The sequence below is a fragment of the Carcharodon carcharias genome, chromosome 8 (genome assembly GCF_017639515.1).
Source record: "Carcharodon carcharias isolate sCarCar2 chromosome 8, sCarCar2.pri, whole genome shotgun sequence".
NCBI lineage: Eukaryota > Metazoa > Chordata > Chondrichthyes > Lamniformes > Lamnidae > Carcharodon > Carcharodon carcharias.
Window position 1 is genome coordinate 116,794,453 of NC_054474.1, and position 22,098 is coordinate 116,816,550.

At 45.6% G+C, this 22,098-nt stretch overlaps 1 protein-coding gene across 2 annotated transcripts in view; it reads right to left on the reverse strand.

Annotated features, from left to right (window-relative positions):
* Positions 1–1,963: 1,963 nt before the first annotated feature.
* The window catches only part of traf2b (Tnf receptor-associated factor 2b), a 176,425-nt gene continuing 156,290 nt past the window's right edge, over positions 1,964–22,098 (reverse strand). For both annotated transcript variants that reach the window (XM_041193547.1, XM_041193546.1), the window contains exons 8-11: positions 11,052–11,477; positions 9,097–9,274; positions 6,208–6,356; positions 1,964–5,178 (exon numbers count right to left, since the gene is read on the reverse strand). In XM_041193547.1, coding sequence (XP_041049481.1) covers positions 4,960–5,178; positions 6,208–6,356; positions 9,097–9,274; positions 11,052–11,477 — 972 coding nt within the window. In that variant the 3' untranslated portion in view covers positions 1,964–4,959. The remainder of the gene's footprint in view (positions 5,179–6,207; positions 6,357–9,096; positions 9,275–11,051; positions 11,478–22,098) is intronic.

Below are 22,098 nucleotides of genomic sequence, written 5' to 3' on the forward strand. Positions count from 1 at the left end.
TAGGCTCCTTAGAACAGAGGAGGCTGAGGGGTGATCTATTTGAGGTGTACAAAATTTTGAGGGACCTAGGTAGGGTAGATAGGAAAGACTTGTTTCCCCTAGCTGAGGGGTCAATTACCAGGGGCATACATTTAAGGGGATTGGTAGAAGGATTAGAGGGGACATGTGGAAAAACTTTTTCACCCAGAGGGTGGTGGGTGTCTGGAATTCACTGCCTGGATTGGTGGTTGAGGCTGAAATGCTCAACTCATTTAAAGGTACCTGGATCTGCAGCTGAAGTGCTGTAACCTGCAAGGCTATGGACCAGGGACTGGAAAGTGGGATTAAAATGAGAAACTAGTTTCCTTTTTCTCTTTTCGGCCAGCGCATACACGATGGGCTGAATGGCCTCTTTCTGCACCATAACTTTTCTATGGTTCTGTGTTCCCATATGGGGAAATGAAAGCTAGGGGCCATAAGTATAAGACAGTGACCATTAAATCCAATAAAAATTTCTTTACCCAGAGAGTGGTGAGAATGTGGAACTCACTATCACGGGGAGTGGTTGAGGTAAATAGCTCAGCTTTAAGCAGAAACATGAGGGAGAAAAGAATAGAAAGCTGTGTTTATAGGGTGACATGACACAAGGTTGGAGGAGGCTTCTGTGGAACAGAAACACAGGCATTGACCACTTGGGCCAATTGGCCTGTTTCTGTGTTATAAAATTATGAGATGACACATATACCGTCCATCTCCTCCCCACTCTTTTTTTCGATGAAGTTTTAATGGCAAATAGTTTACACAAAAACCAAAGCTTCAATCAATTCCAAAATGCATTTTATACCAGGTGCCCCAACCTGAATGTATCCTGAATTGTTTAATTAAAAAGTATTCAGGAACGATGCAGGTGTTTGGCTTACAGCACTAAAAAAAAGGCAATTTATTCACATGTAAATTAGCTTTGTAAAAAGACAACAATTGGTTATGGTTCTCATGGAGATACGCCCAAACCAGGATTTGTACAGATAGGCGTATATATAGCGATACACTCCCACCAGCATGTGTATGCAGATAAATCGGTATATAGATGCCACTTCAACATCTTTTCAGATACTCCAAATGTGTCCATGTTACTGCATGCTTTCAGCAGTTATTCCTTGATGAAGTACAGACAGTAGCCAATTTCAAAAGTACTCATAAATAATGGGGCATCGGCCTGTGCTTATTGCTGACATCTATTTGGATTGGGAGGTTGTTGCTGTTTTATGCCTGGAGTACAAAATAGCCTGGAGAGGTTCTCATGGCTATGCTCGAGTTTGTTTACAACTTTCCATGGGACCTGGAATGTACCCAGAAAATTAATGACATTGTACTTTTGACTTCACGTAACCATTACTGGGATTTGCATCAGCTACTAATGTGCCCAAAAAGGGATACTGCCCACAATGTACAGCACTAGTCATTCAGTCTGATATGTCTCTGCACTCTGTCAATGCCAGTCATTTCCATTCAGTCCTGTCCTTTTGCTAATCTTAATTGGAAGATGCAGTAGCTAATAAAGTAACAGAAATTTCCTTAAAAGTATTTATCTGTGACACTAAAATTATGAGGGTAAGTACTGTGTACAAGATGCAGGAAGCCAACTCCACATAATCCTAGGGTCAAGGCCTTAGATCTCAACTCCAAGTTTACAGAAGCTCAGATTAATGATGTCTGATCCCATCAACTAGCCACAGCTGAGACGAATGTCCTTCTATTGTTATTTTCAACAGCACAGGCAGAATCCACACTGAATAACCATAGGTCCTTACATAAACCATGTCCTCCCCAGACCCCAGGGAGAGGGCTGGGACCATGCTCACACTCCCCAGGTTCACACACAAGCTGCCACCATCCAATGGAAGGAAGTATGAGCTATTCATTACAACCCAGCAACATCAGGTTACTGACTGCTGGAAATAAACTTAGAAGTGTGGTGCTTTTATTGATAATTGTATTTTAATAAGCAGCTCAGAACAGACACCAGCTTTGATGCAGTCATTTCCCAGCTCCAGTCTGCAGCCTCAAGAACATGTGCTGCACATTCACAGGTTCCTCAAAACTGGGTAGCACAGCTGAAAAATCACACACCGAACACAAACTCTCGTTACTCCTACATGGGACTCCATTAAACTCTGCTGTGTTCCCCATCTTAATCTTCACTCACCAACTGCCCTCACCACTGATTTCTGATCCGATGGCTGGGACTGTTCAGCTCTGTTCTTTTTTCACCTCTTTTGTACAGAAACCACTGATTATAACAATCACAAAATAGCAGAGAGAGTGGCACTGAGCTGATTCCAGTGCATATTCCATCACTTCCTTGAAAAGTCCAGAAAATCGTAAACATGCTGCTCTGCAAGTTTAAACATTTCCACATACTCTCTGTAAAAATCAAAGTTTTTCCATGGTCACATTCCAGGCCAAAAATCTGCAGATCCCCTTGTCGCTCCTCAATGAATTAAATTTTCCATCAATAATGGCAGGAATCAAAGTAAAACTTCACACTAAACACAACTTTCCCTCAGCTATTTGTGCCCCTGTATCTACAACAGAGAGCAGAAAACATAACATCACCCTTGTGAATGCCCGCAAACAGTAAAATTCGGCACAGCTGATGCCAAATCAGAAACTTAGGTCAGCAATCTGTCTAGCTGAACACTTAAGAAGCAGCTGTCTTTGGTTGGGGGGTGTGGTCAGACATACATCAATCCCTCACACCAAGACAGACAGAACAATGGCAGTCTGCTTACAAAACTGACCAAACCATTGCCTGGCCTCTGGGAAATCAGTCCCGTTCAAAAGGAAATTCTTCCCAACAGAGCTACCACCCTCTCAAGGTCTGAACCTTCTAGGAGAGCAGATTCATAATACTTTGCCCAAGTTCTTAGGTCACCCAGTGAGTTTCAGTGGACATACCCAGTCAAAAAAGGAACATCCCAACCAATGGGAAATTCTGAATGGTTTCCCAATTAAACATGATGGAATTATGGTCATTGAGGGATGTCCTTTTTTCTCACTAAGGTCAGTGACTAGGAGGAACAGATTTAGAGTGATTGGGAGAAAGATTTGAGGGTAGATGAGGAAGTTTTTTCACCCAGAGGGTTGTGGGGGTCTGGAACTCACTGCCTGAAAGGATAGTAGAGGCAGAAACTCTCAGCTCATTTAAAAGGTGTCTGGATATGGACCACAAATGCCGTAACCTGCAGGGCTACGGACCAAATGCTGGAAAGTGGGATGAGGCTGAGTGACTCACTTCTCGGCCGGCACAGACACAATGGGCCAAGTGGCCTCCTTTTGTACCCTTAACTTTCTATAATTGTATTCTATAAAGATGCGTCTCCCAGAATCTCTAAATAATTCTTACCCAGTATCTGCCATTCACCAATCTCTCTACCTATAACTAAAGATACCGGACAGCGTGCACTCTGACAAACAGCACATTCAGCATGCATCAGCCAATAGCAGCACACAACCACAAATAAGACAGCAACAATGAACAGGACCACAGTCGACACTTACTCCATTCTTACCATAAATAATGTTTATGCTCTATAACTGCAGGATAGAAGTAAAGAGAGGCCCCAGAACACCTGGTCCCAATACCTTCTTTCTCCACTGGGCAGGGCTGAAGAGTCACTCCCCCTTCCCCCGGTGCCCGTCACTAGTTTGATCACTCTGCATGGAGCACTGAGGTCTGTTATGCTGGTGAAATCTTCCAGACTGAGGTCCTGGGCCACCCAGAAACATTAGAAACCACCTCAGAACTCCTCAGCATCCACCTCATCTCTGCTAGAAACTACTACTGTGTAAAACTTATAAATTATTATACATTGCTTATAAAATAATGAGAGCGAGGTCATTATTATACATAGGGTAAATAAACACAACCAACACACCACAATGTCCTGTTTCAGAGACCCTGAACACTGCTGACCCAAACTTCTAATTTCTAACAGGGTCCACGCTGGGTGTGATTGAATGGATTTTAGGCTTTTGGAGTGTGTCACCTCCACGGTACACACCACTGCCAAAGCTGAGTAAACCTCCACGGAAGCAGCCAAGCAGTGGAAGGGGAGTTAAAGGCTCAGGGTTTGAGAATATCACCTGATTACCAACAGGCATTGGCAGGGTGAAGTAGATGCTGACAGAACAGAGGGAAGTTGTTGCAGACTATGGAGGAACCATGCGGCTGGTTGCTGTCACTGTGAGTACTCTGTGCTGAGTTAACATGCAGCACACCTTAAACAGTTTAAGGTTTCTTTGGTGCCAAGTTGGAAGCAGCACATTATATGTGGCATGACAGAGGAGTCCATCACTGCAGGGACTATGGTCTCTTCCAGGGTAACTCTGCAGCTCACTCTGTGGCTGGAGAATTGGGGAAGGGAAGACAATAGCAGCTGCTCTTCCTCTCCCCCCAGGAACTTCTCGCTCCCTTTGGCCCAGCTGACAAAGCTCACCCAGCCCAGCTCAAGTTGGTTCAAGTGACAGGCCACCTGACCCCTGTTCAACTCAGTTTGAGCGGGTGTGCTGTGCCACTGATTCTGGATTATCTCAGCCAGGGGAAAAGGAGAGATGGGTACATCCACTGTGCCTTATCTCAAGCTATTCTACTGCAGGGAGGCACTCCCCTTACAAACACAGTCTGTGGTCATGGCCACACTCTGTGGGCCAACAAGATGTTTCTACCACTGCCACTGTGCATTTACCAAGAAACTCATTATACACAGAGTGCAATGGAACTTCCTGTCTGCAGGAAAATACAAACCAGAAACAGCGCAAACTGCATTATGGCTTTTCACTCATCTGTTTAGTGCATAGACTATTGACACTCACAGCAACCAGCAGTCCAGTTCCAGTGGGACATTGCACAATGCAACAACAAATTAGTGGCCAACAGCTCAGGGCCTTTAACATTACTGTGGCTGATAAAAAGGTTGGTTACAGGTCAGTTAAGTCCACAATGGCTTTGATGAAAATGTTGTCTTCACGTGAGTAATTATTCTTGCTGTCCAGTTTGTTAAGTGGACAGAACAGCGGGCACCCACTGGCAATGTTCATCTCAGTGACTGGTCTCTGGAACGATGAGGAACTGATATCTGGTCTGAACGCATCAATGACATGCTCACGGTTAGTCTGGTCCATCAGCATCAGAGTTACCTGAGGGGAAAGGTGAGACCAAAACGAAAGAGCAAACTTGTATTTATATACTGCACAGCCACCGAGATTATTCTGAAGTGCAGTCACTATTTGCGGAAATGCAGCAGCCAAGTACTGCACAGCAACATCCCATAAATACGGAGAATGACCAGATAATGTGATCTTTTATGATGTTAGTTGAGGGATGAATATTGATAGAATTCCCCCACCACACCTGTGACCAGCAAACCTCCCTCACCGCCAATAACTAACTGCATTCCCTCCCCTGCACCCCCCCATAATAACTGACCGCATTCCCTCCCCCATAAATAACCGACAGCGTTCCCTCCCCCACGGCCAATAACCGACTGCATTCCCTCCCCCACCGTCCCCATATATAACTGACTGCATTCCCTGCCCCACCGCCGATAACCGACCGCATTCCCTCCCCCACCGCCGATAACCGACCGCATTCCCTCCCCCACCGCCGATAACCGACCGCATTCCCTCCCCCACCGCCGATAACCGACCGCATTCCCTCCTCCACCGCCGATAACCGACCGCATTCCCTCCTCCACTGCCGATAACCGACCGCATTCCCTCCCCCACCGCCGATAACCGACCGCATTCCCTCCCCCATCGCCGATAACCGACCGCATTCCCTCCCCCACCGCCGATAACCGACCGCATTCCCTCCCCCACCGCTGATAACCAACCGCATTCCCTCCCCCACCGCCGATAACCAACTGCATTCCCTTCCCCACCGCCCCCATATATAACTGACTGCTTTCCCTCTCCCACCGCTGATAACGAATGCATTCCCTCCCCGGCCCCACTGCTGGTAGTAGTCCATTCCCTCCTTCATCACCGCTGACAGACTGCAGCTACCCCACTATATCTGGTTTAGCAATACTGTGGCCATGAGCATGTCACCAAACCCACCTGAACCTGCATGCAGCATACAAATGCCTTTAACCTGACAGAAACCTCCACAACAACTACCTGCAGCTAGGGCTCCCCACACACTGGGGAGTGAGAAGGCAAACCCACCTTTTGCTTGAAAGGCCACTTTAGCAAACTATCGTAGTTTCCCTTCATAATGACAAAGAAGAGAGACATGTGAGTTCCACGGCCCACACCATCACCATTCAGATAGACACGCAGGCACATCTTGTACCCATATTTGCTGGTGTAGAAAGCTGAACAGTTAAAAATAAATTCGTTAGTATGGGACTGGAAATCCAGGCAGAGAGACAATAAAGTGAACAATACAAGGCAGCCAATTACATCTCACACCCCTAAGGTATTGTACATTTCACTACATTAAAGCGAGGTGATGAAGTTGCCTGAGTGACAGAAAACAGAACGTACAGTAGTGCTGAATGGTTGTTTTATGAACTGGAGGAAGGAATACAATGTGATTCCCCAGGGGTAAGGACTAGGACTACTGCTTTCCTTGGTGTATTTTAATGACTTAGACTTGGATCAAATTTACACAAAACTTGTAAATAATGTGAACTGTGAGGAGGATAGTGATGGACTTCAAGAGAACATAGACAAGTTGTTGGAATGGTCAGACAAATGACAGATGAAATTTAATGCAATGTAATATGAAATGATTGATTTTAGTAAGTGGAATGAGGAGAGGCAACATAAAACAATATAAAATAAAGGGTGTGCAGGAGCAGAAGGACCTGGCAGTATATGTGCACAAATCATTGAAGGTGTCACAGGACAGGTTGAGAAAATAGTTAAAAAGGCATATGGGATCCTTGGCTTTATAACAGAGGCATAGAGTACAAAAGCCAGGAAGTTATGATAGATCTTTATAATACTTTAAATCTTTATAACTGGTTCAGCCTTGACTGGAGTATTGGAGTAAGGGCAAGGTGAACCAAAGTATGAGACAGAGCCAGGGGTTAGGATCTGGGATGCACTGACAGAGTGTCTGGAGGCAGATTCAATTGTGGCTTTCAAAAGTGAATTACATAAGCACCTGATGAGAAAACAAGAGCAGTCATGACTGATATCAATAGCTTTTGTTGGGTAAAGGTACTTGTGACATGTTCTTGAACCGCAGATTAACCAACTTCTAGTTCACCGGCAAAAATGGAATCCCCTGTTCCTATGGTGTCAATGAAAAGGGAATGGTGTTGGATTGAATAAAGATAAAGTTCTTCCTGATGGTAAGTGTTTGATGGGGACAGTGTAAAGGGAGCTTTACTCTGTATCTAACCCCGTGCTGTACCTGTCCTGGGATGTGATATAGGGGCTGTTGTGGAGCTTAGACAACTAGAGAGGTATCTGACCCACCCTTCCCAAAATTTCACCACTTTCTTAGACATTACTAAAATCCAGAAATACACAGAAAGTCTGCCAGCTGCTGAAGGAGGTGATTGGTACAAATGAGATACCTCAAGGGAGCAAAGTTCTGCTTTCTGGCTTCTTAATCAGGGTCAGGAGTGGGATTGCTTTCTCTCTATCAATGATCTGCTGCTGTTCAGCACAGAATCAATTATAGAGCCAAGGGGCAGTGGAACCCAAATACAATTCTGAATGTTATTTCTAAGTCACAATATTCAGAAAGGAGGGTTACAGTGGGGCATGCAAGGAGGAAGGAGGGCAAAGAGCAGAGGGTCACCACCCGAGGAGGTGGGGAGCCAAATGTGCAGAGAGTTACCGAGGCTTGAGTGGGGACGTGGGGCTATTCATTTACTGGCAACCACCAGAAGGCCACCATTTAGCCCATCCCTAATTGCCCTTGAACTGCTGCAGTCCATGTGGTGTAGGTACACTCACAATGCTGTTAAGAAGGGAGTTCCAGGATTTTGACCCAGCAACAGTGAAGGAACGGTGATATATTTCCAAGTCAGGGGTGTGGGTGGCTTGGAGGGTAATTTCCAGGTGGTGATGTTCCTATCTATCTGCTGCCCTTGTCCTTCTAGATGGTAGTGGTTGTGGATTTGGAAGGTGCTGTCTAAGGAGCCTTGGCGAGTGCTGCCACTGTGCATCAGTGGTGAAGGGACTGAATGTTTGTGGAAGGGGTGCCATTCAAGTGGGCTGCTTTGTCCTGGATGGTGTCAAGTTTCTTGAATGTTGTTGGAGCTGCACTCATCCAGGCAAGTGGGGATCAGTAGGATGAGCAGCAATAATATTCAGACAGGATGTTACTGCAAGGGCGTAACTGCCAGGCTGCTGAGACACAAGATCATATGCAGTTCTATTGGTTGGTGGGTACCCAAAAGTTGTGAGGAGACTCTGATCTTATTTACCAGCTGGGTTTGAATCAATGCCTCATTAGCAAAAAGGGGATCTACAGCCTCTCACTTCAAGTCCTATCCACCCCTTCTTGCAGTGAGCCTGTTAGGGAGGGACAGATTTGGGAAGAGTGAAAAAAAGTCTATTTTGCCATGAAGGCAACACCCACTGGTATTTGGTACTTTTGGCAGATAGAGCAAAACATTAATGCAATGTGGACACCAGTAAAGGGCAAAAGTAGAGAAACAACCTGTACCAGCCATCTGCTGCAGTTTCCAAGTTACTGCGACATCCTGGATTCTCTCACCTCTGGGAACATGCAAAAGCAGTCAGGAATATGGGGGCAGCAGCAAGCACCCTCCCTCCACTATAATCAAATTCCTGAGCATAGGTTTCGCTGTGAAGTGTGACCTACAGTGGTTCCCATGTAATTGAAATAATGCCTGTTCGTTACAGTTCCCAGTCACGTCTCTTGTGAATCCTGCTCCTGCAGCATTTCCCCATTTCCAATATATTTGCATTTGGAAGGTTGGGATTTCAACCTTCATTTTCCAGTTGGGAGGTCCTCTCTGATATCATGAATAAAGATATTCTGACTGAAATTATTTAATGTATGCACCTTCCCTCACATTATGGCTGTCCATATTGAGAAGAATCCAATGTGAGTAATGTGGGACTAACCTGGGGAGAATATGGCGGGTGATCGCTGGGATTTAGCATCCTGCCGTCTTCTACTGAAATCAGATATTTTCCAAATAAAGATTCCATTATCAGTACTGTATTCGAATGCCTGAAACTTTAGCTCCAGCTCTGCTATGGCCAGGTCCTTCAGTGCTGTGGCACGCTCCATCTGACGCACCTGGGACACAGCAACAAGATTAAAGATGGGCAGGCTCGTCAGGTAATGACATTACTAAAAATACCAGAGTCAAAAATGGTCCAAAGTTGGCACTAGGGTTCAGCGGGATTTTATACAGCCAATAACAGTCAGATACAAATACAGGATACGTTTCTAGATCACGTACTTCAAAATTTGCAAGGGGAATGTATTCTGAGCTGTATAACACTGGAATACAAGTAGGGTGGGAACAGGTCTGTATGACACCGGGCACAGTACTGGTGGGGATAGATCTGTCATTGTATAACACCAGGCACAGTACTGGTGGGGATAGATCTGTCATTTTATAACACTGGGCATAGTACTGGTGAGGACAGATCTGTCATTGTATAACACTGGCGTACAGGACTGGTGGGGACAAATCTGTCATTGTAAAGCACTGCGGTACAGGACTGGTACAGTCCTGACATAAAGATGGATAGGAAAGTAAGTTGTAAAGAGGAGAAAAGGAGTCTGCAAAGGGATATAGATAGTTTAAATGAGTGGGCAAAAATTTGGCAGGTGGAATATTACATTGGAAAATGTGAACTTGTTCACTTGCAGGAAGAACAGAATATTATTTAAATGGAGAAAGATTGCAGAATTCTGCAGTACAGAGGGATCTGGGTGTCCTGGTACATGAATCACAAAAGGTTAGTATGCAGGTACAGCAAGTGATTAGGAAGGCAGGTGAATTGCTGTTGTTTATTGTAAAGGGAATGGAATATAGAAGTAGGCATATTTTACCGCAGATGAACAGGGCCTTGGGTGAGATCACATCTGGAGCACTGTGTACAGTTTTGGCCTCCTTATTTAAGAAATAATATAATTGCATGGCAGTTCAGAGAAAGTTCACATGACTGATACCTGGGATGAAGGGGGTTATCTTAGAGGAAAGGTTGAGCAGGTTGGGCCTGTACCCACTGGAATTTAGAAGAATGAGAAGTGATCTTATTGAAACATATCTGATCCTGAGAGGACTTGACAGGGTGGATGCTGAAAGGGTGTTTCGCCTTATCAGAGAGACTAGAACCAGGGGAAACAGTTTAAAAAGGAGTGTCCCATTTAAGGAGATGAGAAGAATTTTTTTCTCTCAGAGGGTTGTCAGTCAGTGGAATTCTCTTCCCTGGAGAGTGGTGGAGGCTGGGTTAATGAATATTTTTAAGGTAAAGGTAGATAGATTCTTGACTAAGAAGGGGGTCATAGATTATCAAGGGTAGGCATAATGTGGAGTTGAGGCCACAATCAGATCAGCCATGATCTTATTGAATGGCGGAGCAGGCTCAAGAAGTTGAACAGCCTACTCCTGCTCCTAATTTGTATGTTCATTTGGTGGGTTTTATACAGTGACAGACATGTACCCACCAGCTAGATATTGGAAAGGGAGAGATGATTCCTTCTTGGGGCTGCAGAGACAATTTAAGGATCATGTACTGTACAGTGTGGTGCATCCATGGTGAAACAGGTGCAGAGTTCAGCTATTCACTCAATGGACCCTACTCTGTCATGTTATACATTCTCTTTTCAGTGCCAGAATCTGACCTTTGAGCAGCTGCGGTCACAAGCTTCTAAAGTGCACAATGGAGCAATGGTCCCTTGTGCGAAAAGCTGGAGGGTAGAGACAGTCTGCAGCACCACACTGCAGCAGCGGGAGGCACAGGGGAGCAATTCACTGAGGCATGAATCCTTCTACACCTGGTAAGCCTGCAGACTGCTCTCAGCCTGGCTTTTCCAGGCAGGGCTGTGCCAGTTTACCCACCTTTGTTTGTAAGGCTTCAATCTTCTCCTGGTCCAGTTTGTGCTGCTGTTCGTAAGCTGTCATGCTCACAGAGGCTCGCTCCACTTCACGATTGAGAACACAAACAATGTTTTCGAAGGTTTCAGCTTTGTGTTTAAGAGTTACACACCGCTTTTGCACATCTTCTAATTTTTCCAACAGCGAGGGTTTCCCCAGGTCTTCAGGGGAGAAGCCCTGTCTGAGAGAGATCGACCGGAATGGTCCAAGTGTCTCCTCCATTTCTCGAACTGATGTAAACAGCTGGTTTACTTTAACATTGGCCTGCTGCAGGTTCAGGGGTTGCAAGCTTTCCACTGCAGTCCTTATTCCCATAACATGCTGGAGCATCATCTGCAAGTGGTCCACTACACACTGGTTCTCATGCTCAATTAATTTCTCCTTCTCAGCCTGGGAAAAATCAATTGAAGAATTTATAAACAACTACACATGGCACACACCTGGGGCAGCAAAGACATACGGCCCCTTACAGAACTCTCATGGGGATCACAAAATAGAGCTGCGTGCCTGAAAGTTTAATATTGTGTCTACTTGGAACCAAATTCTGGCCCTCGAAACTTGCACAATGACTGCAGTTAAATATTTGTTTTAAATTAACTCGTGCTGACAGGTTGCTAGTATTGTGCAGCTTCCCTGAAAAGTAAGGGGTACTATTTCAAGAATGGCAATATCTTTAACAAGATCTCCACAACTGGCATGGGCCCTCTTGGGGGTAGCATGCCATTGCCAGGCAGTGATATCATAATGTCAAATGGTGTGTGGTGATTCAGAGTTGTAGTCTCCAGGTCAATTCCAGCTAACATCAGGAAGCCAGGGTTTTACACATTAGCTAAAGTGACAGGACACTAGTCTCAAGCTGCTCAAAATAGAGACCCCACAGGCACAGCAGGATTGAAAAAGGTTCCGCTGCAGCAGCCAGGATGAAAGAGAGAGAGCAGTGCACTTCTGCACTTTTTGAAGAGTTAAAACTATAATATCTGTACCAAATACTGACCTGGGCCAGTTCCAGCGTCAAATATTTAAGCGTCATATTGACTCAAAACAATAATTCTGCTTCTCTCTCCGCAGAGGCTGCTAATCTTGCTGAGTATTTCTAGCATTTTCTTTTTTATCAAATATTTAAGATTAGGTACATAGTGAGAATTACTGAAAAAAAGTCATTTTTTCTCAAAGCTTTTCGTCTTGCACTCATCCGCACAAATCACAAGAATATCAAATGTAAAGGGAACAATTTATACTGTACAAGGAGAGAACGCTGATGGTTAACAAGTGGGCTCTGATTGATAGAGATGTTGCCATGGAGAATGCACCAGTTGATGACTGACATTAAACTGCCAAGCACTATTTGAAATTTAAATCAGATAGCTTTACTCTGATTTGTCAAGGCATTGCCCTGAGGAGTGAACCATCAAATGGCTGTCACTTATTTTGTTTAGTTGAAACCTGAAAAGCACAATATGTGTACATATTCTTTCTGCTTGCAAAGAACAGGGCCCTGTGTATTGATGATATATGTAGCTTCCAGTACAGGCAAATGCACCACACTGCGAGCCCGACTGACAATCTTAAATTGGTTGTCAGTGTAATTCTTAGCACATTGAGGATTATTTGGCCAATGTTTTCCAACTGCAGAATCACATCAATGCTGAACATTGTTTTGAATTTTGCAAGCACGGGTTGGTTGGTTACAGTCTGTACCTTACCTGCTGTGAATAGATCACATATTTACATAGTGAGAATCTTTTCTGAATAATAACCCAAACCTCAGAAGTCTAACCTACAGTGTAACATTTCATATTTCCCAAACCTGCCCTTCCTGTGACTTCTCACAGATGATTTACACTAAGTTTCATGCAATAAGATCATGTCTATTAAATTAAATTGAACTCATTTCACACAGAAACATCCAGTAAGGAAGGAACTGGACTCATGTAAAATCTCAACTGCTTCATTATGTCCTTCAGGAAAGGGAGGGTGTCACACTTAGCCAGTCTGGCTTACATGTAACTCCAGTCTCATACTGCGTGCCTGACTCTTAATGCCCTCAGGGCAAATAGGAATGAACAATAAATGTGGCCTTGTCCATGTTGTCCACTTCCCCAGAACAAAGCTTTCCTCCTGACCTTTACTCCAAGATAAGCTGAAGTGAGGGGTGAAAGATCATTGTACCCTAACTTTCCACTTACCTGAACCCAGCTGCATCCTGCCCCAGTCAAGCTCAAGTCACTCTCACACACAGCTTTCTTCACATCTTGTGATCACTGGACAGTCTCTGAGTAACCTGTGAAACTGCCCACACACAGAGTGACCCTCTGGTGAAGATGCATCAGAACAAATGATGCATTTAACACAAACACATCAAATCTTTTAATCTGAATTACAACTGTATTTGGGATCCCATTCTTGTTTTCTGTGGCCCTGACTTTTTTTTTAAAACAAGGAACTGGGGGCGGAAATGAAAATCAATCTCAGACCAGCAGGACAGACAGATCAAACTCGAACAATCCAACCAAACCTCGGCTGAATAAGCTCCTTTGGATAAAATGATTCTATGATCAGTTCAAGTAATAACACTAAAGTTATTAATTGTATTACAGACCCATGCATGAAGAATGACAGAAACACTTTACTGCAAACATATTATCACCCAGATAACATATTACAATTATGGTCCTTCCTGCCCCGAACCTCCATTGATATCAGTGTTCGCCTTCTCCACTGGCCACTCTTCCCTTATCGGCCTTGACAGAATCACAGAATTTTAAAGGCACAAGAGACGGCCATTTGGCCCATTGTGTCTGCACTGGCTCTCCAAATGAGCATTATGACCTCGTGCCATTGCCCTGCCTTTTCCCTGTACCCGGCACATTAGATGATTATTTGAATAAAAACAAAGTCCTCTTGAGTGCCTCGATTGAACCTGCCTCCACACTTCCAGGCAGTGCATTCCAGACCTGAATCGCTCATTGTGTGAAAAAGATATTTCTCACGTCATGCTTGCTTCTTTTGAAAATCACTGTGCCCTCTCGTTCTTGACCCTTTTACGATTGGGAACAGCTTCTCCCTATCTACTCTGTCCAGCCCCCTCATGATTTTGAACATCTCTATCAAACCTCCTCTCAGCCGCCTTCTCTCCGAGGAGAACAGTCCCAACCTCTCCAATCTATCCTCATAACTGAAGTTTCTCATCCCTGGAACAATTCTTGTAAACCTCTTCTGCACTCTCTCCAATGTGTTCACATCCTTCCTATAGTGTGGTGCCAGAACTGTACACAACATTCCAGCTGAGGTCTAACAAGTGTCTTATATAAATTCAGCATAACCTCCTTATTCTTGTGCTCTATGCTCCTATTAATAGAGCCCAGGATGCTATATGCTTTATTAACTGCTCTCTCCACCCATCTTGCCACCTTCAATGATCTAGGCACATATACACCAAAGTCTTTCTGCTCCTGCATCCCCTTCAAAATTTCACCCCTTATTTTATATTGTCTGTCCATGTTCTTCCTACCAAAATGCATCACCTCACACTTCCCCCAATTGAACTTCATCTCCCATCTAACTGCCCACTCCACCAACTTGTCTACGTCCTCTTGACGTTCCACACCATCCCCCTCGCAGTTCACAACACTCCCAAGCTTCGTAACATCCGCAAACTTTGAAAGGGATTGGATGCAATCTGCTCAGCCGACTCGAGCCTAATTTTCGTATACTTGTACATACACATGTACACATTCATGTACACGCACAAGCACACACAACTCGACAGTAAGCACAGCATCCCCTCCCTCAACCAGGGACACTGTTGACATCAGTAGTGCCCCACTAAGATATAAGCTGCAAACTCATTACTGACCAGGGAAAGAACCTGGACCAACCCTGTTCCGGTGTCACATCACCAACCTAGCAGTGCATTTATCCAGTGGCTCATTAGGGTCTTGTAATCACAAGAGCTTCAACTGAATCAGGAATTTAAATAAACAGAACAACGGAATAAGAAACAGCTCCCTCTCCTTGACACCTTGGTTTCTATGTCAGATTTATTTTTGTTCACTTACTTCTGTGTGTGTGATCAGTGCTACAAAGGTGAGTTAAATGACAGCATGTATCAGACACTGCTCTGGCACTGGTAGCAAGTAAGTGGCAGTCAGCAAGTTGCATGTACAGAATCCTTAATGAACTCCGCTGTGGATTCAGGTTCTATCAGGTAGGTGGGGGTCTCAATCACAGCATTACACTGAGGGTCTGGGTTCCACAGTGGGTGGGGGTCTCTATCACTGCAGTACACTGAGGGTCCGGGTTCTATGGGGTGGGGATCTCTATCACTGCTGTACACTGAGGGTCTTGGTTCTATGGGGTGGGGTCTCTCTCCCGGCAGTACACTGAGGGTCCGGGTTCTATGGGGTGATGGTGGATCAATGCAGTACACTGAGGGTCCAGGTTCTATGGTGAGGGGGTGTCTAAATCAATGCAGTACACTGAGGGTCTGTTCCCTGGAGTGTGGGTCTCTCTCACTGCCGTACACAAGGGGCTGGGTTCTATTGGGTGGGGGTCTCTCATTGAAGTACGCTGAGGGTCTGGATTCTCTGCGATGAGGGTCTCTCTCTCTGCTGTATGCTGAGGGTCCAGGTTCTCTGGGTGAGGGTCTCTGCAGGCGCTGAGGGTCTGGGTTCTCTGGATGAGGGTCTCTCTCTGCAGTATGCTGAGGGTCCGGGTTCTCTGGGTGAGGGTCTCTCTGCAGAATGCTGAGGGTTCGGATCTCTGGGTAAGGGTCTCTCTCTGCAGTATGCTGAGGGTCCGGGTTCTCTGGGTGAGGGTCTCTCTCTGCAGTACGCTGAGAGTCCGGGTTCTCTGGGTGAGGGTCTCTCTCTGCAGACGCTGAGGGTCCGGGTTCTCTGGGTGAGGGTCTCTCTCTGCAGTACACTGAGGGTCCGGGTTCTCTGGGTGAGGGTCTCTCTCTGAATACGCTGAGGGTCCAGGTTCTATGGGGTGGGTAGGCACAAATGACCTAGCTCTGTCTGCACTGAAACACCAAATTTTCCTAACAACAACAGACACCTGCCCAAAGAACCGGTTTGGCCCAATGAGTTCATCCTTCCTCAAGACCCACTGGCCCATCACAGCATCAAATCACCTCTTGAACAACTCCAAGGGTTGTCTCTCTTCCCCTATCTGGAGTTCACTGCAGCTACTGATGTGATTAAACCTGAACCAATCTCTACATCCCCATGTCCTGTCGCTGTGCTCAGGATTAATCTTTCCTTTTAAATCATATGAAAGGAAAGAAACTGATCAAACTCATTAAGGGTTATACATCACTGAACCCTGACTCCCCTTCACAGTCATGGAGGATTAGAAAGAAGGCTTATTGCACTTACCTTCAGCATTGCATTCATTGTACCAGTGATAGGAAAAAATGTGCTTTTTTTGCCAACTCCCTCCCTCTTTCTCTCCACCTCTCCTGAAGAAGAGTTGGATACCCTTTGTCCTGTAACCAGTACCGCATCTAAGTGGTCATTCTTTAGGAGTTTGTCAAGACAATAAGTGCCAGCAGGGTACTTGTCTCACCAGGGCTATCAGTGACAGTCCTGACCATCACATGGTGCCTCCTGAGGGGTATTGAATGACTGATTTCTCCCTCTCCAGCACCAACATAAATGGTAGCTCCACTGTCACCATGCTAGCTTATATCAGCTAACATGGCACTGATCCAGGCTTCTTGTTTAACTCTTCAGCTTCACATTTCACACTGACATAAACCCCAAGTGACTCTTCATGTGACTCTTTTCAAGGAACTAACATAGAGTATCCTTCAGTTAATCAGTCTGGTTCCCCTCAGTGGCAGTGTTGACCTCATCACTGTATATCTGCTTCTAAAGCCCAGCTAAACTAGTGTAGATTTGTGTAGAGAAATTAGACAGCAGATTATTAAAACTGCATTGTCAGGCATTTGTACAAGAACAGAAGGTGCAGGAGGTCAGTCCATATCTGAAAAACAAGCAAGATTATCTTTTTTCCATTGGATTTTGCTGGATCTTTTAATTTGTATGGTGCTTATTTCTTTGTCCAGCCCCAAGATAAAGCATGGGGACCACATCTGGCAGATTATTATGCAATGTAGAAAACAAACAAACCCAATGAAATTGAACAGCTAAATCCACAGAAACAGCAAGACCTCACAGGAACAGAAAGAGGCCATTCAGCCCCTCAAACATGTTACAATAGATCATGGCTGACCCGTACCTCAAACTCCAAATACCCATCTTTGTTTCATATCCTTTGATTCCCCTTACCCAACAAAAATCTATCAATCTGTCTTTAAAATTTCAATTGTCACCCAGCATTTACAGCCACTGAAAACGTTCCAGGTTTTCACTATCCTTTATGTGAGGAAATGCTTTTTGATTTCAACCCTGAATGACCCAAATCTAATTCTAAAGTTATGTGTCCTTGTTCTGTACTCCTCTGGAGGAAATTGTTTTTTTCAATCCAATCAAATCTCTAACGTCTTAAATGCTGATTAACTCATATGTCAACATTCTAAGCAGAAATGAATAAAGCCATATTATGTAATGTCTTCATAATTTAACCCTTTAAATCCTGGTGCAATTCTGGGTAATCTGCACTGCCAGTATAGCCTTCCTGAGGTGTGATGGGCAGGAGTAACACAGTTACTCCAGGTGGGATCTGATCAAGGCTCTGTACAACTGAATTATCACTTTCTCATTGCTGAGTTCCAATCCCTTTGATACAGATTAGGGGATCAGAGGCCAAAACTCTAATTCCTTCCCCTAACCCCAAATGAGATACTGCCTACTGGGGCAAGTCAGCTGATTCCCGACAGCCCTTACACATGTTCCCAACAGGCAGCTAGAAAACAGAGGGGCCAAGATATTCCACACAGACAAAATCCCAAGCACAAAAAGGCAGATATCATTTGCAGGAGTTGATTGATCCCACTCCATTCTCTGGCTTTAGTCCAATTTACATAATGACATCAAGCTTCCTGTACAACGAATGCCAGTTCTTCATGGAGGGTGGGAAACAGGCATGCTGCAACAAGTTAAAGGAAACACACCAGCTGAATTGATTTGTGCACAGAACAGAGATGTCTCATTTCAAAAAAGTAAACGAACCAATTCCTGTTTGACTGTATTGCAAGCTTCTAACACAATCATTGACACAAGCAAGACCTGCTCACCGATATGTCCATACTCTTCTATGTGTAGCACACAGGAAGGTGTTGCTATACCTGTAAAGTGAATTAAACCGGTTTGGGGTTATTCTGGCACCCGCTTCCTTATCTTAAGCCTAGACTGAGCGTTGAGGAATCAGATTTTCCAACACAGCATGATAAGAAAGCAGCCCATGTCAGCTATAGACAACATCCAGCCTCAGACTGACCCATGTCAGATAACAATCATCTCAGATAGCAGAAAGCCAAACCATCTCCTGTCATGCAACATCATCACCTTGAGAGTCACCACTGACCAGAAGCTGAGCTGAACCAGCCAACACCGACATCACAGCCACAACAATAGGCCTGGGGTTGGATACTCCACAGTGACTGGCATTCCTCCTGAGCCTTCAACATCCCAAATCACTTTCTATAAGCCTCAGATCAGGCGAGTGATGGAATAATCACCACACTCCTGGAGGATGCAGCCAAAACTTCAAGAAACTCGACACTACCTAGGAGTGAGCAGTTTATTTGATCAGTGCTGTGCCACTGGACTCAATATCCAGTCTCTTCACTGTTGAAACTCAGATGGCTACATGATGATGGCTTAAATATTGGATAAAAACAAAAAACTGCGGATGCTGGAAATCCAAAACAAAAATAGAATCACCTGGAAAAACTCAGCAAGTCTGGCAGCATCGGCGGAGAAGAAAAGAGTTGACGTTTCGAATCCTCATGACCCTTCAACAGAACTGAGTGAATATTAGGAGACGGGTGAAATATAAGCTGGTTTAAGGTAGGGGGGGGTAGGGGGAGAGAAGTGGGGGTGGGTGGAGTGGTTGTAGGGACAAGCAAGCAGTGCTAGGAGCAGATAATCAAATAAAATATTGGAACCTAGTCTTTATATACTTAAACTTTTATTGACAAGAGACACACATTGCATATTATGCATCTCCAACCAACCCCTCTTTAAACGTGCTCCCACATTTTTGTATAAAGTGAGTCCACAATTAATACCAGAAAATAATTAAACACCCAAATGATTTACAATTAACATCCAACAATTGACTGATTTTTTTATATTTGTTCATGGGATATGGGTGTCGCTGGCTAGGCCAGCATTAATTGTCCATCCGAATTGCCCTTGTTCAGAGGGCATTTAAGAATCAGCCACATTGCTGTGGGTCTGGAGTCACATGTCTTGTTCTGAAGAAGGGTCATAAGGACTCAAAACATTAACTGTGTTTTATTCTCTCCCCACAGATGTTGTTAGACCTGCTGAGTTTTTCCAGCATTTTCTGTTGTTGTTTCACCTTCCTCTCCTGTTTGCTGAGAAGTAAAACAGCAGCCATGTCATGAGAACACGATCACCTCCAAGTCACAGACCATCTAGACTTGGACAAATCTTCATTATTTCATCCTAATTACTGGGACAATATTTTCCAACCAAGGCCTTTACTGGGGAACAACCACAAGCACTGCAGTAAATTACAAATGAGGCCCACCATTACCTTCTCAGGGCGATGAGGAACAGGCAATAAAAGCAGTCTTGCTAGCATCACCAACGCCCAATAACAAATTCAAAAAGCCCAGATTCAAAAGTGCCCACAGGAGTCAGAGTGATGGGCATGGCCAGTTGACCCAGCATCCCAGAGAGTCTGGACAAGTTATCAGTATTACAAAGTACAGCCCATCAATGTGAACAGAGCATCAGGCAACAAAGCCAGCGTTATTTCACACAGCCCTGAAACAACCTCAACTATTACCCAGCCTGGACTGTGGGAGCTGGGGAGTTACTATTACCCAGCCTGGACTGTGGGAGCTGGGCAGTTACTATTGCCCAGCCTGGACTGTGGGAGCTGGGCAGTTCTATTGATGAGCCTAGATTGTGGGAGCTGAGCAGTTACTAATATCCAACCAGGAATGTGGGAGCTGGGCAGTTGCTGTTACCCAGCCTGCCTTGTGGGAGCTGGGCAGTTACTATTACGCAGCCTGGACTGCGGGAGCTGGGCAGTTACTATTATCCAGCCTGGACTGTGGCAGCTGGGCAGTTACTATTGCCCAGGCTGGATTGTGTGAGCTGGGCGGTTGCTATTGCCCAGCCTGGACAGTGCGAGCTGGGCAGTTACTAATACCCAGCCTGGACTGTGGGAGCTGGGCAGTTACTATTTCCCAGCCTAGATTGTAGGAGCTGGGCAGTTACTATTACCCAGCCTGGATTGTGGGAGCTGGGCAGTTACTATTACCCAACCTGGACTGTGCGAGCTGGGCAGTTAATTTACGCAGCCTGCATTGTGGGAGCTGGGCAGTTACTATTTCCCAGCTTGGATTGTAGGAGCTGGGCAGTTACTATTACCCAGCCTAGATTGTGGGAGGTAGGCAGTTACTATTACCCAACCTGGACTGTGCGAGCTGGGCAGTTAATTTACGCAGCCTGCATTGTGGGAGCTGGGTAGTTAATATTACCCAGCCTGGACTGTAGGAGCTGGACAGTTACTGTTACCCAGCCTGCCTTGTGGGAGCTGGGCAGTTACTATTAAGCAACCTGGGCTTTGGGAGTTGGGCAGTTACTATTACCCAGCTTGCAATGAGGGAGCTGGGCAGTTACTATTATCAAGACTGGACTATAGGAGCTGGGCAGTTACTAATAACCAGCCTGGACTGTGGGAGCTGGGCAGTTACTATTTCCCAGCCTGGATTGTAGGAGCTGGGCAGTTACTATTACCCAGCCTGGATTGTGGGAGTTGGGCAGTTACTATTACCCAACCTGGACTGTGCGAGCTGGGCAGTTAACTTACGCAGCCTGCATTGTGGGAGCTGGGCAATTACTATTACCCAGCCCTGGACTGTAGGAGCTGGACAGTTACTATTGCCCAGCCTGGACTGTGGGAGCTGGGCAGTTACTATTTCCCAGCCTGGACTGTGGGAGCTGGGCAGTTGCTAATACTCAGCCTGGATTGTTGGAGCTGGGCAGTTACAATTACCCAGCCTCGACTGTACGAGCCCGGCAGTTACTATTACGCAGCCTGGACTGTGGGCTATTGCCCAGCCTGGACTATGGGTGCTGGGGTAGTTACTATTGCCCAGCCTGGACTGTGGGAGCTGGGCTGTTAATTTACCCAACCTGGACAGTGGGAGCTGGGCAGATAATTTACACAGCAAGGACTGTGGGAGCTGTGCAGTTACTATTACCCAAACTGGACTGCAGGAGCTGGGCAGTTACTATTGCCCAGCTTGGACAGTGGGAGCTGGTTAGTTACTATTACCCAGCCTGGATTGTGGCAGCTGGGCAGTTAATTTACCCAACCTGGATTGTGGGAGCTGGGGACTTACTATTACCCAGCCAGGACTGAAGGAGCTGGGCAGTTACTATTACCCAGCCTGGACTGTGGGCGCTAGGCAGTTACCATTACCCAGCCTGGATTGTGGGAGCTGGGCAGTTACTCTTACCCAGCCTGGACTGTGGGAGCTGGGCGGTTACTATTAACCAGCCTGGACTGTGGGAACTGGGCGGTTACTATTAACCAGCCTGGACTGTGGGAGCTGGGCAGTTACTATTACCCAGCCTGGTCAGTGGGAGCTGGGTAGTTACTCTTACCCAGCCTGGATTGTGGGAGCTGGGCAGTTACTATTTCAAAGCCTGAACTGTGAGAGTTGGGCAGTTAATATTTCCCAGCCTGGACTGTGGGAGCTGGGCAGTTAATATTTCCCAGCCTGGACTGTGGGAGCTGGGCAGTTACTATTACCCAGCCTGGACTGAGGGAGCTGGGTAGTTACTCTTACCCACCAATGATTGTGAGAGCTGGGTAGTTACTATTCCCCAGCCTGGAC